The 24948-nt window shown below is 38.4% G+C and overlaps 5 protein-coding genes across 5 annotated transcripts; 3 read left to right on the top strand and 2 right to left on the bottom strand.

The window, feature by feature from the left end:
- The first annotated feature begins 315 nt into the window (after positions 1 to 315).
- On the top strand, positions 316 to 2383 carry LOC136245183 (uncharacterized). Its single transcript, XM_066036684.1, has 4 exons — positions 316 to 469; positions 519 to 584; positions 636 to 1582; positions 2174 to 2383. The coding sequence occupies exons 1-4, from the start codon at positions 316 to 318 to the stop codon at positions 2381 to 2383; spliced, it is 1377 nt and encodes a 458-aa protein (XP_065892756.1).
- A 1238-nt stretch (positions 2384 to 3621) lies between these two features.
- Positions 3622 to 5668, top strand: LOC136245844 (uncharacterized). The gene is made up of 3 exons (XM_066037316.1): positions 3622 to 3942; positions 3991 to 4092; positions 4146 to 5668. Exons 1-3 carry the CDS (start codon positions 3859 to 3861, stop codon positions 4854 to 4856), a joined length of 897 nt encoding a protein of 298 aa, XP_065893388.1. The 5' UTR covers positions 3622 to 3858; the 3' UTR covers positions 4857 to 5668.
- A 3752-nt stretch (positions 5669 to 9420) lies between these two features.
- Positions 9421 to 11720, bottom strand: LOC136245184 (zinc finger MYM-type protein 1-like). Its single transcript, XM_066036685.1, has 2 exons — positions 11493 to 11720; positions 9421 to 11343 (listed from the first exon to the last, which is right to left on the bottom strand). Exons 1-2 carry the CDS (start codon positions 11718 to 11720, stop codon positions 9421 to 9423), a joined length of 2151 nt encoding a protein of 716 aa, XP_065892757.1.
- Positions 11721 to 12623: 903 nt separating this feature from the next.
- Positions 12624 to 13436, top strand: LOC136245185 (zinc finger MYM-type protein 1-like). The gene has a single exon (XM_066036686.1). The coding sequence runs from the start codon at positions 12624 to 12626 to the stop codon at positions 13434 to 13436; it is 813 nt and encodes a 270-aa protein (XP_065892758.1).
- Positions 13437 to 23702: 10266 nt separating this feature from the next.
- Positions 23703 to 24725, bottom strand: LOC136245186 (E3 SUMO-protein ligase ZBED1-like). Its single transcript, XM_066036687.1, has one exon. The coding sequence runs from the start codon at positions 24723 to 24725 to the stop codon at positions 23703 to 23705; it is 1023 nt and encodes a 340-aa protein (XP_065892759.1).
- Positions 24726 to 24948: the final 223 nt, after the last annotated feature.

The following is a 24948-nucleotide window of genomic DNA, read 5'->3' on the forward strand; positions in this document are numbered from 1 at the left end:
GATCCAGCCCACGTTATTAATTACATATGTGACCCGATTTGCGAAAAGGTACCTTTCTCGCACATTTCAAAAACTCGAGAAAAGAGCGATTGAACTTTTCCGGAAAAAATTCGCCACCCTTTTTATTGCAGATACAGGTGCATACAAGCCTAATCTATTATACTGCAAAGTTTTAGCTTCGTGGGTGCAGTACATTTAAAGATACAATGCAAAATATCGGAGTATGTACATATAAAACAAAAGACGTAACACGGAATCACTTACAAATTACCCATTTGTTTTCAATGGCGGTTCTTTTACGCGCAAAGATAGAGAATGGCCAGCCGTAGTAGAAGCAGAGTGGCGTCTGCTTTAAACTCTCTCTGCAATGACGGTCTCTCACGAATAAACGATACAAATCATGAAGAGTTTGAGGCGCTTATTGGAGAATATTTTGATGATGACGAAAGCGATGTAGAGTCGGAATGCGGTAAGGAATCCATTAAAATATTTATACAATTCGCACACAAATTCAACAGGATGTGATGCTAATTATGATGCTAATGAATTTGAATACATTGATGAAGAAGTGGATAACAGTGAAGGTATTACTGCATACATAAAACAACATTATAGTAGTACAAGTTTAAAAATAGGTCTTTTTGAAGAGGAGATTCGACTCAACTTTGTCCCGGTGATTGATGACACGCCATCACATAGTATGATGTCTCTTGCCAGCCCACTGCTTCAGCCTTGTCTGACAACTAGGGGCAATAATGTATCATCTTTTGACAGTAGTCAGGAATCTCTATCTCCAACTCACTCAGGCGGAAGTCAGCTGATTATGAGCATTCCTGAGTCTCCATGTGTTCCACAGCAGTCAAACAGCAATGACATGGTGTCTACTGGTAGTGAGCTGATAACTAGCAATCCTGATACACCAGTCACCGACAGCAGTAGCAGTGCCCCTGGTCCATGTTCAGGAAGAAAAAGAAGAATTGATATTAGTGACAGAAGCATTTCACCACAAACACCACCTGCAGGAGGTATTCTAGTAGACGAAAAGGAAAATGCACTTTGCAAAAAATTCACTGAAAATACCTGTGGTTGTAAAAAGATCAATGGTAGACCATGTAGCACACAGTTTAGTGCTGAGTACATCATCGAAATGAGAGCACAAGCCTCTCTGCTGACACACGATGAGCTTGACATGGTCATCCTGGGGTCATTGATGACGACACTGAACAGGAGTGAGAATATTGTTGATGGTAGACACAAGCCTAAAAAGCGAGAGAGAGATTACTCTGACTACACACACAACTGCCTCTCAGTTTGTACAGTCACCTTTGGCTTTCTCTATGGCATTGGATCCAAAAAGAGACTCCAGTCACTCAGGTCCCATTATTTGGAAAATGGTATGACACCGCGAGTGCATGGCAACACTAAGAGTCTTCCACACAATTCTTTGCCATTTGGCATCATCAATGCTGCTGTCAAGTTTCTGCAGAACTACGCAGAACAACATGCCATCCTTTTGCCTGGTCGCATACCTGGATATAAAAGAGACGACATGAAATTGTTACCATCAAGCAGCAGCAAAATGGTACGCATATACCAAATCTCACGCTGCAAGTTGTACTGTATGTGCACATATACATTTGAGAGGTGTTACTACTTTTCCAGATTAAAAAAATAAATGACTACTAACCCAAAACATTAAAATACAAAATTATTACAATGGACTTTATCCACAATGGCGTCACGAGCACAAGATGGCCATGTTATTTGGGTACTAATGTACAGATGACTATGGAGAAATTGTTTTGATCGATCATATTTCAGCCAGGGAAGGAGATATCGAGCTCTAAGCAACAGGTATGGGTACAAGACAACACAATAAACGACTTTTAATGCATGGTGGAAATTTTTCAAGATAACGCTTGTTTGCAATGGTTTTTGTTATGTTATACCCATACCTGTTGGCTACTGGTCAGTATCTTTCTTTACGAGTGAAATATGATTGATCAAAACAATTTCTCCATAGGCGCCTGTACATTGGTACCCCAAATAACGCGGCCATCTTGTGCTCATGACATCATTGTGGATAAAGTCCATTGAAACCTTAAAATTTCTATTAAAGTAACACCTCTTGCAATAAGATAGTATTAATCTGTTCAAACTTACATACACGTAGGATGTGTGGACACGTTACAAGGACTCCTGTATTCAGGCTGGCACAAGATACATAGCAAACACCACCTTCTATGCATACTGGAGGAAGTTACTACCTCATATTCTGATTGCCAGGCCACACACTGACTTATGCTGGACCTGCCAGCAGAATAGCACTGCAATCATGCAATCCATTAACAAACCTGAAGATGAAAAGTCACAGGTAAATTAAATATACAAATATGAGGGGAATTAGTAAAACGCTGAATACAGAATAACGGAATTGTGGAATAACGAAATAAGCAAAATTAATCTTTTGCAGATTGTACAAATATGATATGCTCTATAGTAATTATGCTTTATTTACCTTGTAACAGCTCTGCATGGAGCACCACGGCAATGGATAGAACAGCAGCCGGCGAGCATTAAATGGGACGAGCACACAACCAATCACCCTAGCATGATCTACCTTCACTAACTTTACTTAGCTACACTCTTGATTCAAACCTGAAGAGTTTTGAAATCCATTTAAAGACACACAACCACTGGACTTCCCTACTGAACTCTAGTGTGACTAATAAATCCGGTAGTATGCACATGAAGGGCAGCTAGTTTAACCTAAGAATAGAACTAGGTCTTGGCGTTTTGTAGCTATATCAACTAAGGAGTGTAAATAAGTAAGTTTAGCGAAGGTAGATCGTTCTAGGGTGATTGGTTGTGTACTCGCTCGTCCCATTTAATGCTCGCCCAGCTGCTGTTTAGCTATCCATCACCGTGGCGTGCCATGCAGAGCTGTTGCAAGGTGTAAATAAAGTATAATTGCTATAGAGCATGTAACTATTTGTACAATCTGCAAATGATAAGATTTGCTTATTTCTTTATTCGTTATTCCGTATTCCGCGTTTTACTAATTCCCAAACATGAGTGGTACGCTAATCTTAACTGGCAAGAAATACTATTTTGACAAAAGCACCTTTAATCCAGATTAATAGGATTTTTACAATTTAGAAAAAAGTTGCTTATCACTTGCATCACAGTAATATCTATAGAATTTTTGCATGAAATTGTATAAAACGAAAAAACCTTAGCTGGTTAAGGGGCTGGCACATGAACATTTTAAAATTGCGTTTAACTGTAGACATGGTTTCATAGGCAAGGCATACTTAAATTCCAGTGGAGGTTGCAAACGCCTTAAGTGCCACTAAAACAAATTACTCAAAAATCATCTTTTTGAGTAGGGTAATACATTGATCTGCAGCTGATAATCAGTGTTCAAGGAATATGTACGTGACAAGTCTGGTAAAGTTGTATACACTAACCGCAACATAAATTAATTTCACCCAGAATTCAAGTACTTTCTACAAAACAAAGTACATTGCCTTGAAGCTTACTTCTGAATATCTAATGAACCCCAGTGAACCCCATGCATTGTTTGTATTTCAACTATTGAGGGTCACGTGAAACACCAAATAAAATAATGCAATTTAGAGTAATATAATTAGGTAGGACTTTTAGAGCACGTCCAACCTCCTCTGCTTAAATTCCTGGTAAGTGTGTTGCATATGTAAGATTCATACTTTTCTATTGTAGGCCATCAAGGAAGCTGAAATACACATAAAACATGTTAAGGAGGAACGAGACTACTACAGAAAGGCATGCAAAGACAGCACAAAATCATTAGAGCAGATATATAAGCATGGGGAAACAATGGAAGTGCCTCTTCCTGGAGCACAAATTCCTTGTAAATCCAATAACAAAACTATCCATTACAGTTTTGATATGGCTCAGCAGGTATTTTATTTCCTCTAATTTACCATCATGGCATAGTATGCACTGCAGGTTCACTATCCAAGCAACCCCTTTCAGCCTGGGCCAATCTATTTTTTAACCCCACGCAAATGTGCAATATTTGGGGTCTGCTGTGAAGCAGTTCCACGCCAGGTAATGGTGACAGTATGGCACATACACTTGTATCCTTAATGTTCTAATTTCAGATCAACTACCTGATAGACGAGGCTTCCAATGTTGGCAAAGGAGGAAATACCATCATCTCCATGCTACATCACTTCCTCCATCATCATGCATTTGGTGAAACATTTGCCCATTTCCATGCTGACAACTGCTGTGGGCAGAACAAAAATAGATTTCTTATGTGCTACTTTATGTGGCGTATACTCACTGGTCTACATGATGAGATCACTATCTCTTTTCTTCCTGTTGGCCACACAAAGTTCTCACCAGATTGGGGGTTTGGGCTACTAAAACAAAAGTACAAGAAGACTTTTGTTGGATGCCTTGATGACATCGTCAAAGTGATAAATCAGTCGGCTAAACCTAACTGGGCTCAACTAGTGGGAGCACAGGATGGCAGCAACATTGTTCCGATGTACAATTGGGCTGATTATTTTGATCCACACACTGTCAAAACGGCACTAAAAGGGATAACACAGATGCATCACTTCCGCTTCAGTTCAGCACATCTTGGTAAAGTGTTTGTCAAGAACTGCAAGTCCGACAAGGAGCGATCTATCAATTTACGGAAGGAATCATCATGGAACCCGACTCCAACTGATCTTCCACATGTAATTGTCCCTGACGGACTTTCTTTGGAAAGGAGATGGTATCTTTTCGACAAAGTACGCGAGTTTTGTCCAGTAGAGGTACTAGATCTTGTATGTCCCAAGCCAACAGAACCACGTCCATGACCTAAAATAATAGAACATTTTAATATAGCATAATGCAGACTTGAAACAGTTATTAAATTATTGCGTATAATAATATTGACAATTGGTACTGAGTCTATAAGAAAAAATTCCAACTAATTGTATCCACACCCACCTTCTCCAATTGTGAATGTTTTTCAAGGTGTAAATTGGCTTAATAAAGGAAGAGGGTTCACTAAACACAATTAAATAATCATTTCTTTCCGTATAATCGCTCCTGTCTACCAAACAAATAAACAAAAGAACACCATAAAATGTGCGCTAAGGACTTTACAATGGAACTATCTGGTAGGCCTATCGCACGTTTACCATTGACAAATAAACAATCATTCACCAAATAACCAGAAATACAAGTTAAACTAGCAGTGAGTCACAATACAAATCACCACGAGGTAAGGCTAAAGTGCGCACTAAAAGAAACTTTACAACGAAACTTTCTGGTAAACCTATCGTACATTTACTGTTGACAGATAAACAATCACCTCACCAATCAACCTGAAATCCAAGCAGTGAGTCGCAATACAAATCATCACGAAGTAAACAGCACATGGTCACTTGAAGCAATTCCGTTTTACTTGTAATTTCGTTCCGTTTATAAGAATGGTGATTTGTTACCGATTAAGGAGAAGCCTGGTAAAGATCTGTCGCCTTGATTTGTTACGGAGAATGTACGGATCTTCTGTACTACAAGTCTGATCAATTCATTAAAGTTAGTTTGTAATGTACTGAAGTTAAAAATTACTATATCTCCATAGCGGTTGGGTGTATTACACTAGAATTTTAACAGAGCGTAGCGAGCGATTATGCCAACCTGTTTATGAGAAAAAACAATTTAAAAAAAATGTGCGAAAAAGGTTACTTTTCGCAAATCGGGTCACATGTGATGGTAGGGCAGAGTGACTTGATGCCCAGGTCTGGCTACGCCACTGATGGAAGTCCCATACAATCACTCCAGAACTGAAAGCTATAATTACATTTTGATGTGCTTCTTTTCTTGCTTGAATAATACCAGCGTCTTGCGAGCAAGTAGCAAGAGATTTGATCCTAAAATACCCTTTCATGAAGGATGACATTGGAGATGGCTATGAACCTAAAAAGCTAAACTTTCTAATTGTTTAGCCAGCCTCATAAACCTACGAAGCTCAGAAAAGCTTTGAGGTAGCTTCATGTTAAGTATAGCTGCCGTCTTGTCTGGATCAGCTTTTATGTCATCTTTGTTGACAATATGGCCTAGAAACTTTTAAGGAACTGACACTAAACTTACGTTTATCTTTATTCAGCAATACTCCTGCAGTCTTCTAATGCAGTCCAGTGTTGCAATCAGCCTCTGGTCATGCTGCTCTTGAGTTGCACCAAATACCAAGACATCATCCATTTGACAGACCACTCCTTCTAACCCTTCCAGTATCTTGCTCATTCGGAGTTGAAACAATTCTGGAGCACAAGAAATCCCAAAGGGAAGAGGTAGCATCCGTATGGTGTTATGAAAGCTGTTAAGGTAGCGCTGAACTGATCAAGGGTAGCCGCACAAAGTTAATTGTACAGCATGTTTGTGATGATGCATGAACAAATGTTGAAATTCATAGACCACAGCGAAGCATCTCAATTGACTAACAGAACAAGCTGTCAGACCGCCCAGCTACTTTGTTGATACAACTAGCATTATTTTTAACCTATCTTTTTTTTCTTTACCACAGGAAGAAGAAAAGATGAAGCAAAGATGAAGCAGGTGTTAAATACTTTTAATACTTCTGATTTTATCAGTAAATGTACAAACTATATATATAATACATATATTTATTACAGAACTCTCTACATGGTGGTTTCTTTGTAACTTAACACTCTACTAGCTGCCATCGCGTGATTACTGTTATACGGACCACACCCTGATTAGCCACACCGTCTCCTTTCTCGCTAAATAACTTCAAACTTATGCACCACAGACCATCAAAATTTGGTATAGGCACTGGGTAAGTAATACTCTACAATAGTACGCTTCGAATTTTCACGATTCAGGTTTGATGGAGTTGTTAGCCAATGTTGTAGCCCACAGGTGTGTGGTTTCACTAGTTTTCATGTTGTTATCAGTGAAAAAGATAGCATAGAATTGTTCTACAAGGTGAGAAATGGTTGGAACTGAAGTGGCTTAGTGCTAGGTTGTTCATTAGCCAAGTTATTTTAAAATTTGGTTTAAAACTTGAGTCTTATAGACGAAAAATGAAGGAGTGTTATTTCATGAAACTTTGTATACTAAACTAAAGTATCACATGCTATCATAACAGCTTTTAAGGCGTAGATCAAGTTGTACACTAGCAAAATTTTGGGTCACCCTAAATAGCTCATTAAGCACGTGGGTCGAAACAAATTGTTTTGTACAGCTGGACTTAATCGGTTCAGTGCCACCTTAAAGGGCAGGATGCTTCTGCTAATGATATCTGCCAAAATCTGCTGTTGGCATCGATCTTACTGAAGACGGTGGCTCCTGCAAGCTGGGCTAGAATTGGGTATCAGGTAGACCTCACGCAGAACGCTTTCAGTCAAGACCTTGAAGTCAACACGTATCCTAACTGCTCCATCTCATTTTGGTACCACCACCATCCCAGCACACCACGGAGTAGATGCAGTGACTTTACAGATAACTCCATTATTCTCCATGTGACGAAGCTCTACCCTGACTTTTTCTCTTAGTGGGATTGCCACGTTTCTGGGGGTACACAGAGAGTATGGCATGGCATCATCGTTGAGTTTCATAGTGTACTATCACCTAAAGTTCCCAGGCGTTTAAACAATGTAGGGTATCCCTCATGGACAACATCTAAATCACAAGCCAGTGAATCCATTCTGCACAACAGGTTCAGAGACGTAATTGCAAGAAGTTTGTTTTCAACCCCAAACCACATAAAGCGTCTGACTTATGTTTGTGACATAACATAGCTTGAAACTGGCCTAACAGCCAGGGACTGGTTGGCAAGGCCATGTAAGGTTTTCTTTGGATTCTGTAGCACTATGTTGGGTAACAACTTGTATGTGTCCTCAGTGATAACGGTTGCTTCAGCCTTAGTGTCAAGTTTAAATTTGGCTTCTGTTTCCTCAATCATGACAGTGGATGTCCATGAGGTTGTCTGGTTTCCAGATGTCTTATGGTTGCTTATAATGAGGTTGCTGGTAATTGTGATGCTGTTTCTTGGGGATGAAGTCACTAACTTGGGAGTCGTCATTTTGGCTGAGCGCAGACCACCTCTCATTCCAAGACCTGTTTGATTATAGGCAATCGCTTTATTTGTCAACTTACTACCAATCTGAAGAAGAGCTACAATTACTTGAGGAAGAAATGATCAACGTTTTATACAAAATTAACAATCATCATTAAAATCCTGATCAATAAGCCTTATTCTTTACAGCTTCACAATGGTTATAGCTCAGATTATCTGATTGTGTCCATGAAATACATGACTGTATTAAGTGTTTCACAAAATTGAATGCATCATTCCTTACCTCTATTTCCAATGGTGGTTACTTTACAGCAGAAAATGCAGAAGTCCTGTTTCAATTAAACAATGAAGAAAATTGTAGCTCTGATGGTATGTTTGTACTGCTGAATACTGTAATTCCACCCAATAGCACTAGCATTAGTGATCATACTAGTAACCAAGGTAACTGATGAGCATTATGATTTCACCCAATAATCTTGTGTATGTGAGGCACTGGACTACTACACAGTAGCAGTAGCAGGAGTGATCATACTGGTAACCAAGGTAAATGTTGAACATTACAATTTTTACCCAATAATCTTGTGTACATCAGGAACTGGACTACTACACAGTAGCAGTAGCGATCATACCGGTAACCAAGGTAAATGTTGAACATTACAATTTTACCTAATAATCTTGTGTACATCAGGCACTGGACTCTACCACACAGTAGCACCAGCAGGAGTGATCATACTGGTAACCAAGGTAACTGATGAGCATTGCAATTTCATCCAATGATCTTGCAGGTACTATGCCTTCAAAGATTGATTTATGCTGGTACCCAAGGTATAGTAACCAGTGCCGGAGCCCAGAGATTTTGAGTGGTCAGGCCATCTTCATCTAGTGGTAGAGATTTTGCTAAGGGTGGGGGCACACTCACCACAGTGTGCGAATTCTAGGGGGGTCTGGGGGTATGCCCCCCCCCAGGAAAATTTAAAAAATTAGATACTCTATGATGGCTATTTTAACATAAAAAACTCTTTATTGACATTATAGCTACATAGATCCTGAGAATTTTGTGTTACATGTACAGTAGATGTTAGCTCAATTTTATCTTGTTATGCATGGCTACATGCTATTATTTGAACAGTACCAGTAACCTGTATTGTTTCTTTTACAGAATGATGATGAAACTGTGTATTAGCCACTTCTATGCATATACAATGGCAGTCAAGTTACAAGGAAAACTTTTCCAGCAGTACTGTTAATTAAATTGATACTTATTTAATTTTGTGGATACATGTATATGATACAGGTACATCACCGTACATGTCAGTCATAGTATAACTATATTATTAATTAAACTGTCCATATAAAGTGAGTCTAGACTCACGTCGACTGACAAATTGATTTGCCACATTTTTAAGATTTAATTCATCTGTTAACTCTTTATGTACATGGAGCACCATAAGGGAGTTGAGCCTTGCTTGCCCCATGGAATTTCTAAGGTAGCTTTTTACCCTCCTTAAAGCACTGAAGGAACGTTCTGATGTGGCATTGGTTGCAGGCATTACTAATATTATTTGTAACAAACGACTGACTTCTGACAACAAAGCCCTATAACTTGTGGAAAGAGACTGAAAGTACTCCTTTACATCAAGGATGCTGATATTAGATTTGCCATCATACTTAAAGTCCAGTCCAAAGGTAGAAAGTTGTGCCTCCAACAGACATTGTTCAAAGTCATCTTTGTAAAATTTGATGACAAATTCTAATTCTGAATTAAATGTTTCCTTCCTGCTAGCTTTTAAAATTAGCTCCTCTGCTTGGTGGTATACTTTGTAGCCTGGTTGATCAAATCGATCTTTGATGCATGCAGTGACCAAATCAATAGCCTCAAAGTACTGCGGGCAAAAGACCTCCTTTGGATTGCTTGGAAAGTCACCTGTTGAAGTTCCTTCTTCATATCGATTAGGTCGTTTGCGGCGACGAGGTAATTGTGGCTCATCCACTTCCAAGGAGTTTGCAAACAAAGATACTTTTTCCCAAAACAAGTGAAAAGATTCATCATTTCGTATTGATTGCAATGTTTGCACAGTCATTTGAGCTACTTTCTGGCCAGCAGCTGCAGACATGGCCTTGTGTTGCAATGTGCGACTAAGGTTATCAGTGTGTTTTAAAACCATTTCAGCTAACATAGTGCCAAAAAGAAACTTGAAAGTAAGCATTTGTGATGCTACTCCTTGAATACGGGCTTTGGTTTCACTGTCTTTGGTAGCATCGAGAGCCTCTTCCCAAGTGCTTTGTAATACTGTGTAATTCTTAATTACACTTGCAAGGGAATCTGCTCGCACAGTCCATCTAGTCGGACAGAGCACCCAGATTCCAGGTAAGTTCTCTGTAGCTGACATCGTGTCCTGTATGCCTTGAAAAATGTTATCTCTTCGTGGGGAGTACTTTATGAGTTTTGTTATTTCTCTGGTAGTATCCAGTGCATCTTGTAAAATTTTGGACTGTTTTACTACATCACTAGCGGCCAAATTAAGAGAATGGCCATAGCAGTGAGTATAAAGAGCCCTAGGCTCTAGATCCATTATTTGTTTAGCTACACCATTTCTGATTCCACACATTGAGCTAGCTCCATCATAGCATTGGCCACGTATTTTAGTCACTGACAAATTTAATAGTTCAAGAACACTGATTATTTTGGCAAAAATGGTATTTGAATCGATTGATGGTACAACATATAGCCCAACAAACTCCTCATGAACTTCGAAATCATCTGTTACCCAACGGATGACAATCGTCAACTGTGTTATATCGGTTGTTTCATCACTCATTATTGAAATAAAAGGGGCATCGTGAATACTAGAAGAGATCTTCGTGATGACATGTTCTGCCATTATCCCAAGGACTTCATCTTGAATTTGATGACTTGTGTGCTTTGGATGTGTTTGCTCTAACCAATCAGCTATAGCTGGGTTGTTTTCTGATTTCAGCTTAAGGACTTGCATAAAATTTCCATCTTTCTCATCCTTATCACCTCTAAGGGGCAAGCCTTGGCGGGCTAAGAATTTAAGGCTTGACAAGATTTGAAGAAATAACTGTTGATTTTTTGCCTTTTGATTAGCATGGCTTTGTGATGATAGTTCTGTAATATCTTTCACAGTTGCTGGCAAAGTACCCATAACCTCGATGGCTTCCTTGTGGCATGCACTTAGTTCATGCTTTCTGAAACTCAATGTCCCATCCTTCCAATTGCAAAATCCTTTTGATACCTACATAAATCACATTATGCATTTATTTTCACTTACAATAAAAATTGTCAAACGTACGTACAGTAGCTATAGCTACGTAACAACTAGCTATAGCTAGTAGAATGGAGGCCACTCTAGTCAGAGACTCTATAATCTTTGTATGCACTTACAAATGCTGGATCAGCGTTAGGTACCTTCAGCTTGCCCTCTTTGAATCCCTTCACACAATAGAAACAGCATGCTCTATCATTCGTTTCGTCATAGTGTATCCACTTCCACATGCTAAACCATGACGCTTGAAACGCGCGTAAGGCTACAGCTTTCTTCCCAAAAGATCGCTTTGGGATACTTAGTCTTGCTGGTTGATGCGGAGCACTAGGAAAATTAGCTGTTGCCATGTTAATACGCGGACCGCGGAAGTTAACTACCGGCTTGCACGTGCAATTCAACTCAAAACCACAGTCAAATGTAATTCATCAAGTTTTAATTAATAAAGATGAAAAGTGGTCCGGCCAATGCCGGACCGTGGGCTCCGGCCCTGGTAACTACTGAATATTAGGTGCATATAACTCCTACCTATCTTCATGGCTCTTCAAAGGTAATGATTAGGTCCAAAACAAAATTATGTAGATTAGATTGCAAACTTAAGTATATGGTCATGTGAGATTTTGCTTTAATATTCCTTGGCTGAGAGATTTTACAAAAGTCAAAAGACCTGTAAAGATTTTCCCCTATGAGCAGTTATACCTGTATAAGCTCGTTGTTTTGCAAGGATCAGCTGTTTGAGAAATATAAATATTCACCATTATTCAATAGCTGATTTTTGGTAACTGATAATGGCATCCGAAAACAAGACGATTTCAAGAGACTCCTAAAGGAGAGTTGATGTTATTACTAAGGAGATTGGAGACCTTGAGAAATACCAAGCTTGTTTCTTTTGGACTGGAGATCTTTATGTTGTTGGAGACAAACGAATGGCTAGTATTGTAAAGAACAGGAAGCAAGAGTTTCTTAATATGCTACAACACCAGCCCCAAGGCCCCAAGAGGATATGTCACCTCCTAAACTGGTTCTGCCAACTTTACCTCAGCCAATTGATGAAATGAATGGAAGGACACTTAGTTCAATTCTTGTTGGAATTGGAAAAGACCTTGGTATAGATTGGAAAGGAGACCAGCCAAGTCAGGGCCGGCAGAAGTAGTCCGGTTGCGGCCGGACCAATTTTTGAGAACTGAATAAAAAAAAATTTGAGAATAAAGAAATTCATACGACTAATTAGGTTTTAGGTATGTAACGGTAGCATGGCAATGTCGAAGTTGAAGCTCACTGCCGCATTGGCTGACGTTCCAGTAAAACCAGCACATCCGCCACCAATCTTTGTGTTTCCTAAGTGGGATTTCGGTAAGAAGGTTGTGCAGCGATCTAGCCAAGCTGATTGGTTTACAGCGTGGCCTTGGTTACACTACCGATCAACCGACGATGTTGTTTTTTGTCACGTCTGCATAACAGCGATGAAGCACAAAGGAATGAAACAGAGCAGAGGCGACTCTTCCTTTACAAATGTAGGTTTTAAGAACTGGAAAGATGCCACAATTTCGTTCAGGGATCACCAGTCCTCAGTAACTCATAAAACTGCATTACAGCTAGTTGTAGACATACCTGTGCTATATCCAGATGTTGGTGAAATGATATCTACAGGGCATGCTAAAGAAAAGAGGGACAGCAGGCAATGTTTATTGAAGATACTTTCCAATGTTGCTTTCCTTGCACGACAGGGACTGGCATTTAGGGGTGATGGCGATGAAAGTAACTCAAATTTTCTGCAGCTCTTGAAATTACGTGGGTTGGATGACCCTAGAATCCCTGAGTGGATAGCAAAGAAAGCAAATAAGTATACCTCTCATGATATCCAAGATGAGTTACTTAAAGTGATGGCAATAACTGTGTTGCGGAAGATCTTTACTGACCTAGCTGCGGTTAGGTATTTCTGCATTATGTGTGATGAATGCACTGACGCTGCCAACAGGGAGAAGTTAGTGGTATGTGTCAGATGGGTTGACTCTTATCTAGAAGCACACGAGGAATTCATTGGCTTGTACCTGCTTGAGACTTAAACGGCTCAATCTTTCAATGAACAAATGTAGGGGTCAGTGCTATGATGGGGCCAGCACTATGAGAGGTCCTAAAAGTGTAGTTGCTAAGCAATTACTTGATGACGAGCCAAGAGCAGTTTTTACACATTGTTACGGTCACTCACTGAATTTAGCTATTAGTGACACTATGAAAGGGTGTAAAGTCACGAAAGATGCCTTAGATCTTATCTTTGAAGTGACGAAGCTGATCAAGTATTCTCCTAAAAGAGATGTAGTTTGAAAAGCTGAAAAGTGAGCTAGCCCCTGATACCCCAGGCTTCCGTGTACTGTGTCCCACAAGGTGGACGGTAAGGGCAGCATCTTTCAAGTCTGTTCTTGACAATTACACTGTGTTGCAGAAGCTATGGGAAGCATCTAAAGATCAAACATCTGACCCATCTATGAAGGCTCGCATAATTGGTGTAGAATCTCAATTTAAAACTTTCAGGACATACTTTGGAATTCAACTAGGATATTTACTTTTGCAACACAGTGACAACTTGAGTAAGACTCTGCAATCCAATCAATACCTTGTATGCAGCTGCTGGGCAGAGGATAGCAGCAATGACAGTTACCACTCTACAGAGTATTCGAAATGATGAGTGCTATGGCTTGTTTTGGCAAAAGATGGAAAGAGCTCGCCAGCCTCTGGACGTGGAAGCACCTAAATTGCCAAGGAAAAGACGAGCTCCGAGGAGATATGATGATGGAATTGCTGAGCCAGAATTTTGTGATCATTCTTTAGGCAACAGTACTACGAAGCCCTTGACTTGGTGATATCTGGCATTAAGGAAAGATTTGATCAACCTGGCTATAAGCTATATGAACAGTTGGAAGATTTATTAGTTAGGTCTATCAAAGGGGAAAACTATGACGAGTGTCTGAGTGCTGTTACAGCTTTCTACACTACAGATTTAGGTTCCACCTGTTTACAGGTGTCTTACTAGAATAAAAACCCTGCATACTTTGCAAATATCAAAGCATTCTTGACATGCCATTGTCTAATAATAATAGATAGGATTCTGATCTGATTTCCAGTTGGAACTCGCCATGAAAATTTGTTGAAAGCCTTAGTCGTATTCTTAACTAACCGCTAAAAAGTTGTGGTACCGTGGCAGTCTATTAACGGTACCAGCTAAGACGAGAGATTTTGTTCGTGTTAACTGTTGTGTTCTTGATCCATTTTTAGTGTGATAGTGTCTGAAGAAACCGCCCACTCTCTGGAGAGGTAATGTGCCATCCGTGGCGGACATTGTGGCGTAGTTACAAAACTTGTTCACGAAGCAGAAGGCATATTTAGTAATTAGCTGACTCCTGAACAGCACAACAAGCTAACTTATAAAACAACAATTTAATGAAAACTTGAAGTTGCTTAGTGACATGGACAAGAAGATACTGAGCTTCTGTGAAGTGGAAGCTATAGAAACTGAGATGAATGAGTCTGAAACTATTATTGCTAGGGTTAGATTGTAAATTTGAGATAAAACAATCTTCTACTGTTTCTTTGTAAGCTGCTGTAATATTTTCTAATAAACTTTGAGCGGTCATATCTTAAAGGGAGATCAATAGAATGGGCCAAATTTTGGTGTGAAAAGTTTCTTAGTAGAGTCCATGTCTATGCCAAATTTCTTGAAAATCCGAAGGGGTCAGGATTTTTTTTGGTTGATTTGGTACGGAATGACCCTATAGCTGCATGGCGCCTGGTTTTTAGAAGTAGCACAACATCAACTTGTTTTTCATAAAAATCGATCGCGTAATTTTGACACAGGTTGGGTTTTGTGTCACATCTCCATGGTCTTTATCTCGATTCCTTTCAAACCACAAAAAGGCACTCCTACGATGGTTACTCCATCTACATATATCACAAATGGACTGATGATGACATTGGTTGCAGTACTGGCAATTCTTGGGGCTGTCACCATCCTTTGACTTATGGCGTAACTTCAAACAATTAAAGCACCGCCCAGCCTTCAATAAAATATCCCTGCGATCCTTCATTTCAGTACCCTTCATGCATGAAGCCAAAAAATGATCCCCTTCACAGAACACACACTGGAGCTTATGGTGGTGGGACATAAAAGAGCTAACTGTGGGAGGGACTCGAAGTGGCACAGGAGCTGTCTTTGAGTTGCTAATAGGTGTCCTTTCACTCACTTTTTGGCTTCCACTTGCTGTTTTATTATCTGGAGTACATTGTCACGCCTCCTTGCCGGTTTCTCGAGCAATTCTCTGATGGAAGTCGTTAGCTGGGATAAGAAAACTCCCATATTGTTCATACGTAGCATCCAATGCTTCAAGGTCTCGAATGTGCACCATAATCTTATCAAAAACAACATTAAGGGAACTAGGCCACTCATTCACACAATTTGCAACTTTCATTAATCCTTTCATATAGGCACAGATGATCTGCTGTGGATCACCAAAGCGATCCTTCAACATTGCAACAGCAGAATCATAGTTGCTCTCTGTTAAGGGTAGTCCCTGTACTGTCTTGTATGCTGTGCCTTCTAATAGAGAATTCAAGTAATCGAACTTGTCCACCTTGGAGATTGCTTCATTGTTGTGCATTGAATTTTGGTAAGGTTAGCTTGGGCAGTTGTGCCTTGGCTTGTGGAACTGGTGGAGCAACAATGGCAGGGCTTGATGGAAGTACAGCAGGCAAACCTTTCTGTTTAGATTTGTGGAATGCTTTGTCTTTCAAGTGATATATAATTTATTATAATTACCTAAAGGAAAAGGTCACACCACAAAAATGTGACTTTTTCCTTTGATCTTAATTACTTTAAAAAAGGATACTTTAATTACTTTTATTTTTTGTTCAAATATTCTTCGAACAGCCTTCTTTCATGCCAGTAAGTTTGAAGCTGGGGTGACAAGTAGATTATGAGATACATAATTCTTATTGATGTTTACATGCTACAGGGGGTATAACTATGAACACTACTATAACAATACAAACTTTTAAATTCAATTATAGTATGGAATGATTGGAATCTCACAAGAATGTGGTCAAGTTGTATTACACATACAGTTGGAAGCATAGTACACAGGTATAATCACAACATTAAACAGAAGTATTAATACTCTCCACACTAATATACCCATGTTACGTATATCAATGCAGTTATGACAACTGGTGTAAATATTGTCAAAGTCCATAATAGAGGTTGTATACCATAATTATATTGGGGAGGTTTGGTGGTAAATTATCTTATGGTACTGTAAGTTTGGTAAGGAAAAGGGTTTTAGTTTTCATTTCTTCACCAAACAACTCCCCTGCCAAACTTCTCGTATAGCGTCTTTTACATGTATGATTTGTTTGTAAGATTTGTATGCAAAGTTTTTTGACATAACAGCTACATTTCATAAAATCACAAGAAAGTGCCAGTGCAAAGAAAACTCCAGATGGGATTAGTGTACTGTTCCAAAATCTGGTAATGTTTTTAAAATTTTGTAACTCAGTAATATAATATGCTGTGACCATGAAATTTGGAGTGGTTACACACAATTGGACACTGGTAATGTACGTAAACCAATTTCTTGAATTTTGGCAAATTGAGTATGAGACAACTCCTGATTTTTCATGAAAAATTCAAGTCAGTGGCAGTTTAAGATATCCTACAGTACACTTACAACACTTAGTGTTCACCTATGGTACAGCAAAAAAAAGTTACAGGGCGTTTTGATTACCACTTTAGAATAAGTTATGCAAGCAATTATGTGAAAAGCTAAATACACATCAAAAACTACATACTTGCATAGGGATCCAACTTCTTTTCACTAAATATATATTATTATTATTATTATTATTGTAGTGCAAAAGTTACTTAGCATAGCTTATTTGACTGGGTATATAGTGTATACGTATACGTATACGTATACTGCTTAATCTATGCAGACTAAAATTTATCAATTTTAAAAATATGATAATCTAAGGTAAGTGGTCTAAATTTCGTTCATTAGTTCATGAAAAGCAACACAAAAAGTGTGTGAAGTGGTAGGATTTGGTGAAAATATAGTTAAGTATTCTAGTATATCAGTGCATGGATTCCATTCATTGCTGGACATATATAGTACCACCATTGGTGTTGTACAGTCAATAAAGATTAATCAGAATACAGTGTCTGATGGTGAACTACTATACGTATGTATGTCCAGCAATAAATGTAACCCACTGATACTCAAATTTCAGACAATAAAATATTCTTTTACAAATTTATCTTTTGGTAAATATGCAATAATGCTTTTGTCTATGTTGATGTCCATATATGAAGTATTCCAGTGGTACAGCTTCTAAGTGTTACTGGTGCAATACATTTTTGAAAATTCATGCTGATATACAGAGTAAATATATAGAGGTCTTGATCCCACAGACAGTCTGTACTCTACCACCTACATTACTATAGTATCTCTGATGACAAGGCAATGCTATTATGTTATAGTCTGTGTTGTTCCCCATCTGGAGTTTTCCTTGTGACTTTATGAAGTATAGTTATTACATCAAAAAGCATTACATACAGATCCCGCAAAAGAAATTATACATGTCATAGGCGTAGCTAAATATTTTTTGATGGGGGGTTCTATTCCAGGTGGTTGTAAAGGACAGTATAAACATGCGAACACAACCCCTGTAGGGGAGTCTGGGAGCATGCCCCCACAGGAAAATTTTGCCTTCTGATATCAATTCTGCAGACAATTTTGTACAATGACTCTGCTCTATAACAGCAGCTGACTATTCTATTAGAGTACTTTGATCTTTTTGCACACTAAACATAGAAATCATTAGGGGGGCTCCAGCCCCCTCCCCACCCTGGTTGCTACGCCTATGCATGTGGGACAAACACTATACAAAATAATAACAGAAAAGCTTAGCGGAGAAATTGTTCGGCAAATTTGGTTACTTTTACCAAATTAAAACCCTCCTATTATGAAGTTTCACAATTTTGTCAAACTATTTTCTTCACCAAACTTAAGCACCAATATATGGTACAAAATCTCTATTAGCTATGGACTTTTGACGGTATTTTCACCAGTTATCATAACTGCATTGATAACCATAAAATGGGTATATTGGTGTGCCTTCAGCAATGGAGAGTATTAATACTTATGTTTTATCTCGTGATTATACCTGTGTACTATGCCTCTAACTGTATGTGTAACCACATTCTATTCCAATCATTCCATACTACAGTTATAGTTATACCCCCTGTAGCATGTAAACATCAATAAGAATTACTTATGTAGCCTTAACTCATAATCTACTTGCCATCCCAACTTCAAACTTACTGGCATGAAAGAAGGCTATTAGAAGAATATTTGAACAAAAATAAAAGCAATTAAAATATCCATTTTTGAAATAATTAAGATCAAAGGAAAAAGTCACGTTTTTGTGATCTGATCTTTTCCTTTGGGTAATTATAATGAATTATACATCACTTGAAAGCGAATTTAATCAGCATTCTAAAAATCTAAACAGAAAGTTTCTGTGGAAATCACTGACAAAGTTATGTCCATTTTATTAAACCTGTGTAAGCTGCTGTAATATTTTCTAATAAACTTTGAGCGGTCATATCTTAAAGTGTGATCAATAGAATGGGCCAAATTTTGGTGTGATAAAGTTTCTTAGTAGAGTCCATGTCTATGTCAAATTTCATGAAAATCCGAAGGGGTCAGGATTTTTTTGGGTTGATTTGGTATGGAATGACCCTATAGCTAACTCATCTGGAATTAACTATAGACAGTATATGCTACTTTGCATTAACCAACTATGTATTGCTATTAATATTTTTACAATAGGTTAGTTTTGGGTTGTGCAATAATATTAGCTAATTCTTGTATTTTGTAATTCATGAAATATTCGTAATTCGTTCAATTACGTTGCTATGCTCTGCTAAGGAAGCGTTTGGTAAACAAACCGCTTTTACCAACATATTACGCACAGAAGTATCTTCTAAATTGTTTTATATTGTGACTAACATGTTTTTTCCCTCGACAGCCTCAAAGCTGCTCTTCATTTTGTTCGTGCACGTAAGGGATACTCCCCCTTTCAATTCTAAGCGATAGGCTATTCCTAGTAGTGTATGAGGCCTGCACTGTTGTTTTTCAATTGCTAAACGTCTGAAAACCTCAAGGGGAAGGTAGTCTGAGGAAAGTCGCCACACCCGTATTTCAGTCCGCCAAAAAGAAACGACCTCAGAGCAAAGTTGACCTGTGCAGAAGTTTAGTATAACGTCATTTCAGTTTTACTTCTTACGTAAAAGCTGCTTTTACTATTATTTAGTGATTTTGCTCATGTGGGTGCGTACGGACAAACATAGATAGGTAGATAGGTACACACACGCACTTTTACGAAGATAATTTCAGTAAACCAGGCGTGTGCCCACAGCCGGCCTTCGTCCGGCTGTGGGCGTGCCTGGTTTAAAAAACTATTAGTTATCACGTCTACCAGGAAAACCGCTTAGAGCAATGAGCTGAAAATCAGTATGTAGCTGGAATAATCATCATAGAAAGTCCTTGCAGTACTGCAGAAGAATCGGATTACAAACCACTGAGTTATGATTTGAAAAGCAACTATATACGTGTAGCAAATGCAAGATCGAGATACTCTAATAGAACAGTCACCCTAATAGAGCATTCAGCTACATTTATAACTTACTCCATTATAGAATTATATTACATTGCAAGTTATTCTGTAGGGAATTCAGCTACAAACAGTTAATCTGATAGACAATTCAGCTACAAACAGTTATCTGCTACAGGCAAGTCACCCTGTAGAGAGTTCACCTATATAAACAAGTCACCACGTAGAGAGATCAGCTAGAAGAAGTCACCTTGTAGAGAGTTCAGCTACAAAGCAACTACCATGTAGAGAGTTCAGCTAGAAGAAGTCACCTTGTAGAGAGTTCAATTACAAAGAAACCACCATGTAGAGAGTTCAGCTACAAACAAATTACCCGAGTTAAGTTACAAACAGATCACCCTGTAGAGAATTCAGCTACAAACAAATCGCCCTATAGAGAGTTCAGCTAGAAACAAGTCATCCTGTAGAGAGATGAGCTAGAAGGATCACCTTGTAGAGAGTTCAGCTACAAACAATTCACCCTGTAGAAAGATCAGCTAAGAAGGTACCTTATATAGAGAGTTCAGCTACAAAGAAACCATCATGTAGAGAGTTCAGCTGCAAACAAATCACCCTGTAGAGAATTCAGCTACAAACAAGTCACTCTGTAGAGAGTTCAGCTATCGAAGAAGTCACATTGTAGAGAGTTCAGCTACCAACAAATCACCCTGTAGAGAGTTCAGCTAGAAACAAGTCATCCTGTAGAGAGATTACCTATAAGGATCACCTTGTAGAGAGTTCAACTACAAACAAATCACCCTGCAGATACATGTATAGTTTAGCATCCTGTAGAGAGATCAGCTAGAAGGATCACCCTGTAGTGAGTTCAGCTACAAAAACAAATCACCCTATAGAGACATCAGAACAGATCATTCACCCTGTAGAGAGTTCAGTTACAAACAAATCAACCTGTAGAGAGTTCAACTACAAACAGATAACTCTGCATAGAGTTCAACTATAGAAACAAATCACCCTGTAGAGAGAATCCTGTAGAGAGTTCATCTACAAACAAATCACCCTGTATAGAGTTCAGCTACATTTCAAGTCACCCAGTAGAGAGATCAGCTGCAAACCAGCTATCTGTAGGGAATAATTGACATGCAATAAGTGTATGGATTATATATATTTGTACATTTACTGATAAAATCTGAATTAGCTAAAGTATTTAAAATCTCCTTCATCTTTTTCTTCCTGTGGTAAAGAAAAGCCCTAAAGCCGGCATAGGCCGGCTTTGGGGTATACAAATACAAAAAGAAGTGAAATCTAATCCAAAGCAGCCAAGCTATAAAAAAAAGTGCGGCCCTCAGAAAAGCTATGGTGAAAAAAGATGAAATCCAAGGTGGCGGCCAAGAAATGGCTGTGATGGTAGGTTAATGGTAAAAATTTTAATAACGACAATTTAGGTAATTTTGTGCCAAGACCAAGCAGCACCAAGTTCACCTGAATTGTTATTATTAAAATTTTTACCATCACAGCCATTTCTTGGCCGCCAACCATGCATAGCTTTTCTGAGGGCCGCATTTTTTTTTACAGCTTGCATGGCTATTTTGGATTAAATTCACTTATCTGAACACTTTTGTGATTCAGGTGTTAGGATAATGGAGGTCCTACTGTATGAGAATACTCATACTGAAAATTCCTATTTTTTCTTACACTTGTTTGTGTACTTTTTTGGTAAACATACACACAAATCACATTATATAGCAATTTCAATGCGCTGTTATTGTATTACATAGGATAGCAGCTGCATACTGGTGGGGCATATGGTAAGAGTGCAACCCAGGAAAACTTGAACTGTTGAAGCCTCGTTCCCAGACCACTTATGAAAGAAACTTAAAAATATCATCAGTAACAAGGTGTATATGTTGACTGGGCTACATAGACGGACTTGTATTCTATTAGTTTAAAGTGCACTTGTTTAGTCTATTGTTTGTATCTATAGATACAAACACCAACTCTTACATGCATGTAGATTCTTAACACTGGGTAGCAGAACAGATTGAGGAACATGCAGACAAAAGCGCTGAATTCTGTGCCACGGTTTTAAAATCACCTGGGTGTTAGGTGCAGTAACAAGTGTATTCTAATATTTTGGGGCACAATGATTGTGTGGTCTGATGGAAGCTATACCGATGAGCGATGGCCATGACAAAGAAGGATCAAAAGTGAAACAGTAAGACAATTAATATTGTGAAAGGTTTTTTTGCTACCAAATCCGAAGCGTTTCCGCCGAAGAAGTAAGGCTGTAGCTGTATAGCCATACAGTTTTCCGCTATGCTTGACTGAATGCATCAGGCAGGCAGTGAAGTAGTGGAAAATTTGCAAAAATAATTTTTTTAAATTTTGTAGCACATCGTTGAAAACGCTTTCGGTCATTCTGAAGACACATTTGTTCTTGACTATAGCTGACCTATACTGTCAAGCCCGTGAAAGATTTGTGAAGACGATTTTTGGCAGATTTAGTTTTGTGGACCATGCCCACATATTCGCTGCCCCTACTATATAGTACTATCGTACTGTATGATAATACGTCGTGTATTGGATGTATCAACCTGAGCATAATGATTGGCTTAAAGTATATCAAAGTATTGAAATGTAGACTTGAGCCAATTATGCTTTGAAAATAGCCTATTATAGTTATTGAGCATGTAGCAGTGCTCAGAAATTCAGCCTATTGTATGCTCAAAATTTTGCTTTCAAAATCAAGATTGTGCTCTAGATTTGGCTGTTTTATTACAGTATATCAGTCTTTCCTGACTGTTGTATTCTGAGTAAGTGACTGCTCTATTAAAGTATCTCTATTTTTTCCATGAAGTGTAAATAATCAGCCAAAAAACAATAACATTGCACATTTTCTTGTTATTAAATGCAGTATTAAGGCATAGTGTACTCTGTATTTTGGTACGCACATTGCACATTGAATTAAAAATCTTGAAAATTGTCCTATTATGCTGGCATAGATGCTTTTGCTAGCCTATTATGCTTGAAATTATGCCGGCATAATTGGAATGGGTAGTCAAGTTCGCAGGAAAATCAAACCAAATATTTGGGTTACTGTAACCATTTCTTGAATGGTTACTTTCCCCTTACGTAGTTACTTCGCAATTGCATTATAGGTATTTTACTATACTGTTGATTAAATCTACCTATTGGTTGACTGGGTTATATTTACTAGTTACAGACAAAATAACCCCCAAAATTGGGTTAATTTAGCTTTTCTTGCATGGTTATTAGCTCCTTCACCAGTTGTTTTCTCTTTTGTGTAAATCAGTCTATTAAAACCATTGTTTGGTTAAATATACCTAGAAGTACAGTGGGCTGTTTTAACTGTTAATTTAAAGGGTTGCTGTAACCATTTAAATGGGTTGCCTGAGTTACAGACAAAATAACCCAAAAAAATGGGTTACTTTTAACTTGTCTTAAATAGTAGTGCTGGGCGATAGTAACATTTTGCATGTCAAAACGATAATAAACATTATGTTCACGATAGGCGATAGTACTGCGATAGTTACTAGATCACACTTAACATAATTTTCAAAACTGTAATAAGTTACACAGAACAAGAAAAAAAAGTACCCAATGGTTACAAGGTGAGTATTAACAACAAAAAACAAACAAACATCACAATGTCATTTTAAATTACCAGCTAAGAAAGAAAGCATATTCACTGTAACGGGTAAAAGACTTGCTCTTTTTTCATTGACTAAGTGGCCGGTCAAGCTGAACGCTCTCTCTGATGGTACAGACGTAGCTGGTATTGACAAATACTTCCTAGTAAGTACTGTAACACAGGGATAACGAACACCATTCAATTGCCACCACTTCAAAGGATCCAATCGTCCTTTTTCATCGTATTGATCTGTGATGACATCGGACAAGTACCTTTGTAATTCTATGCTAACTTTTTCTGAAGGGTTAGTAAGAGAATCATCTGGAGTGTGAACAATGTCAGTTAATAATTTCATTACCTTTCCTTCTTTATGCCTTGACACAGGAGTACTAGAGGTGATGGCAATTGATGAGGGTACGTGTGAGCTAGAAGCAGTGGCAGCAACACTCACTCTGTTTCTGGCTACTTCTGTTAGTTGATCAAGTAGAATGTCACTAGATGCAAATGAAACATTTTTAAATCTAGGATCTAGTAGTATACATTTATTTAAAACTTCCAAGTCACAACCATCTCCATAATACTCATTCACCTTGGTTATCATTTGTTGTTTCATTTGTTTCACCAAAGGACTGTCATCCTCAGAGCAAAGTAAATATTTGTTTGTTATCTGATAAAGAAGTGGTCGAACTGATGAAATGGAAGCCCATTTCTCACTCCCAATAGCTTCGATCATTTCTACAAAGGGTTTCATGAATTGGACAAAATCATACATTGTGCTAATTACTGAACCTGTAGGCATAAGATCACTTTTTCGTAGCTGTGATAGGGTGGCTGAGAGAGGCTGCTGCTGTTCTAAGATGCACTCCATCATATAGTAAGAAGAATTCCATCTGGTGGCCACAGGCTGGATCAAACGATGTTGTTTATGTTTCAAGTCATACTGTTTTTGCTTTAATAGGTATGATGACTTTGAAGAATGATTGAAATGTCCCACTAACTGTTTACAACAAGCAACAGCTCTACTTACTTGTGGAATGTCCATAACTTTTTCAATAGCAAGCTGAATTGTATGGCTGAAACAACTGATACGTGTCCAACCTAACAAATCCATGGCACGAACAAGATTGGACCCATTATCTGTGGTTGCAGCCACTAACTTTTCATGACTTAAATTCCATTCAGACAGCACTTCTTCCAATGCCTCAGTTATCAATTCACCGGTATGAGCTGCTGCAAACTCCTTTGTCTCAAATGTGACCTCATTT

This window comes from Dysidea avara, chromosome 15, assembly GCF_963678975.1.
Source record: "Dysidea avara chromosome 15, odDysAvar1.4, whole genome shotgun sequence".
NCBI lineage: Eukaryota > Metazoa > Porifera > Demospongiae > Dictyoceratida > Dysideidae > Dysidea > Dysidea avara.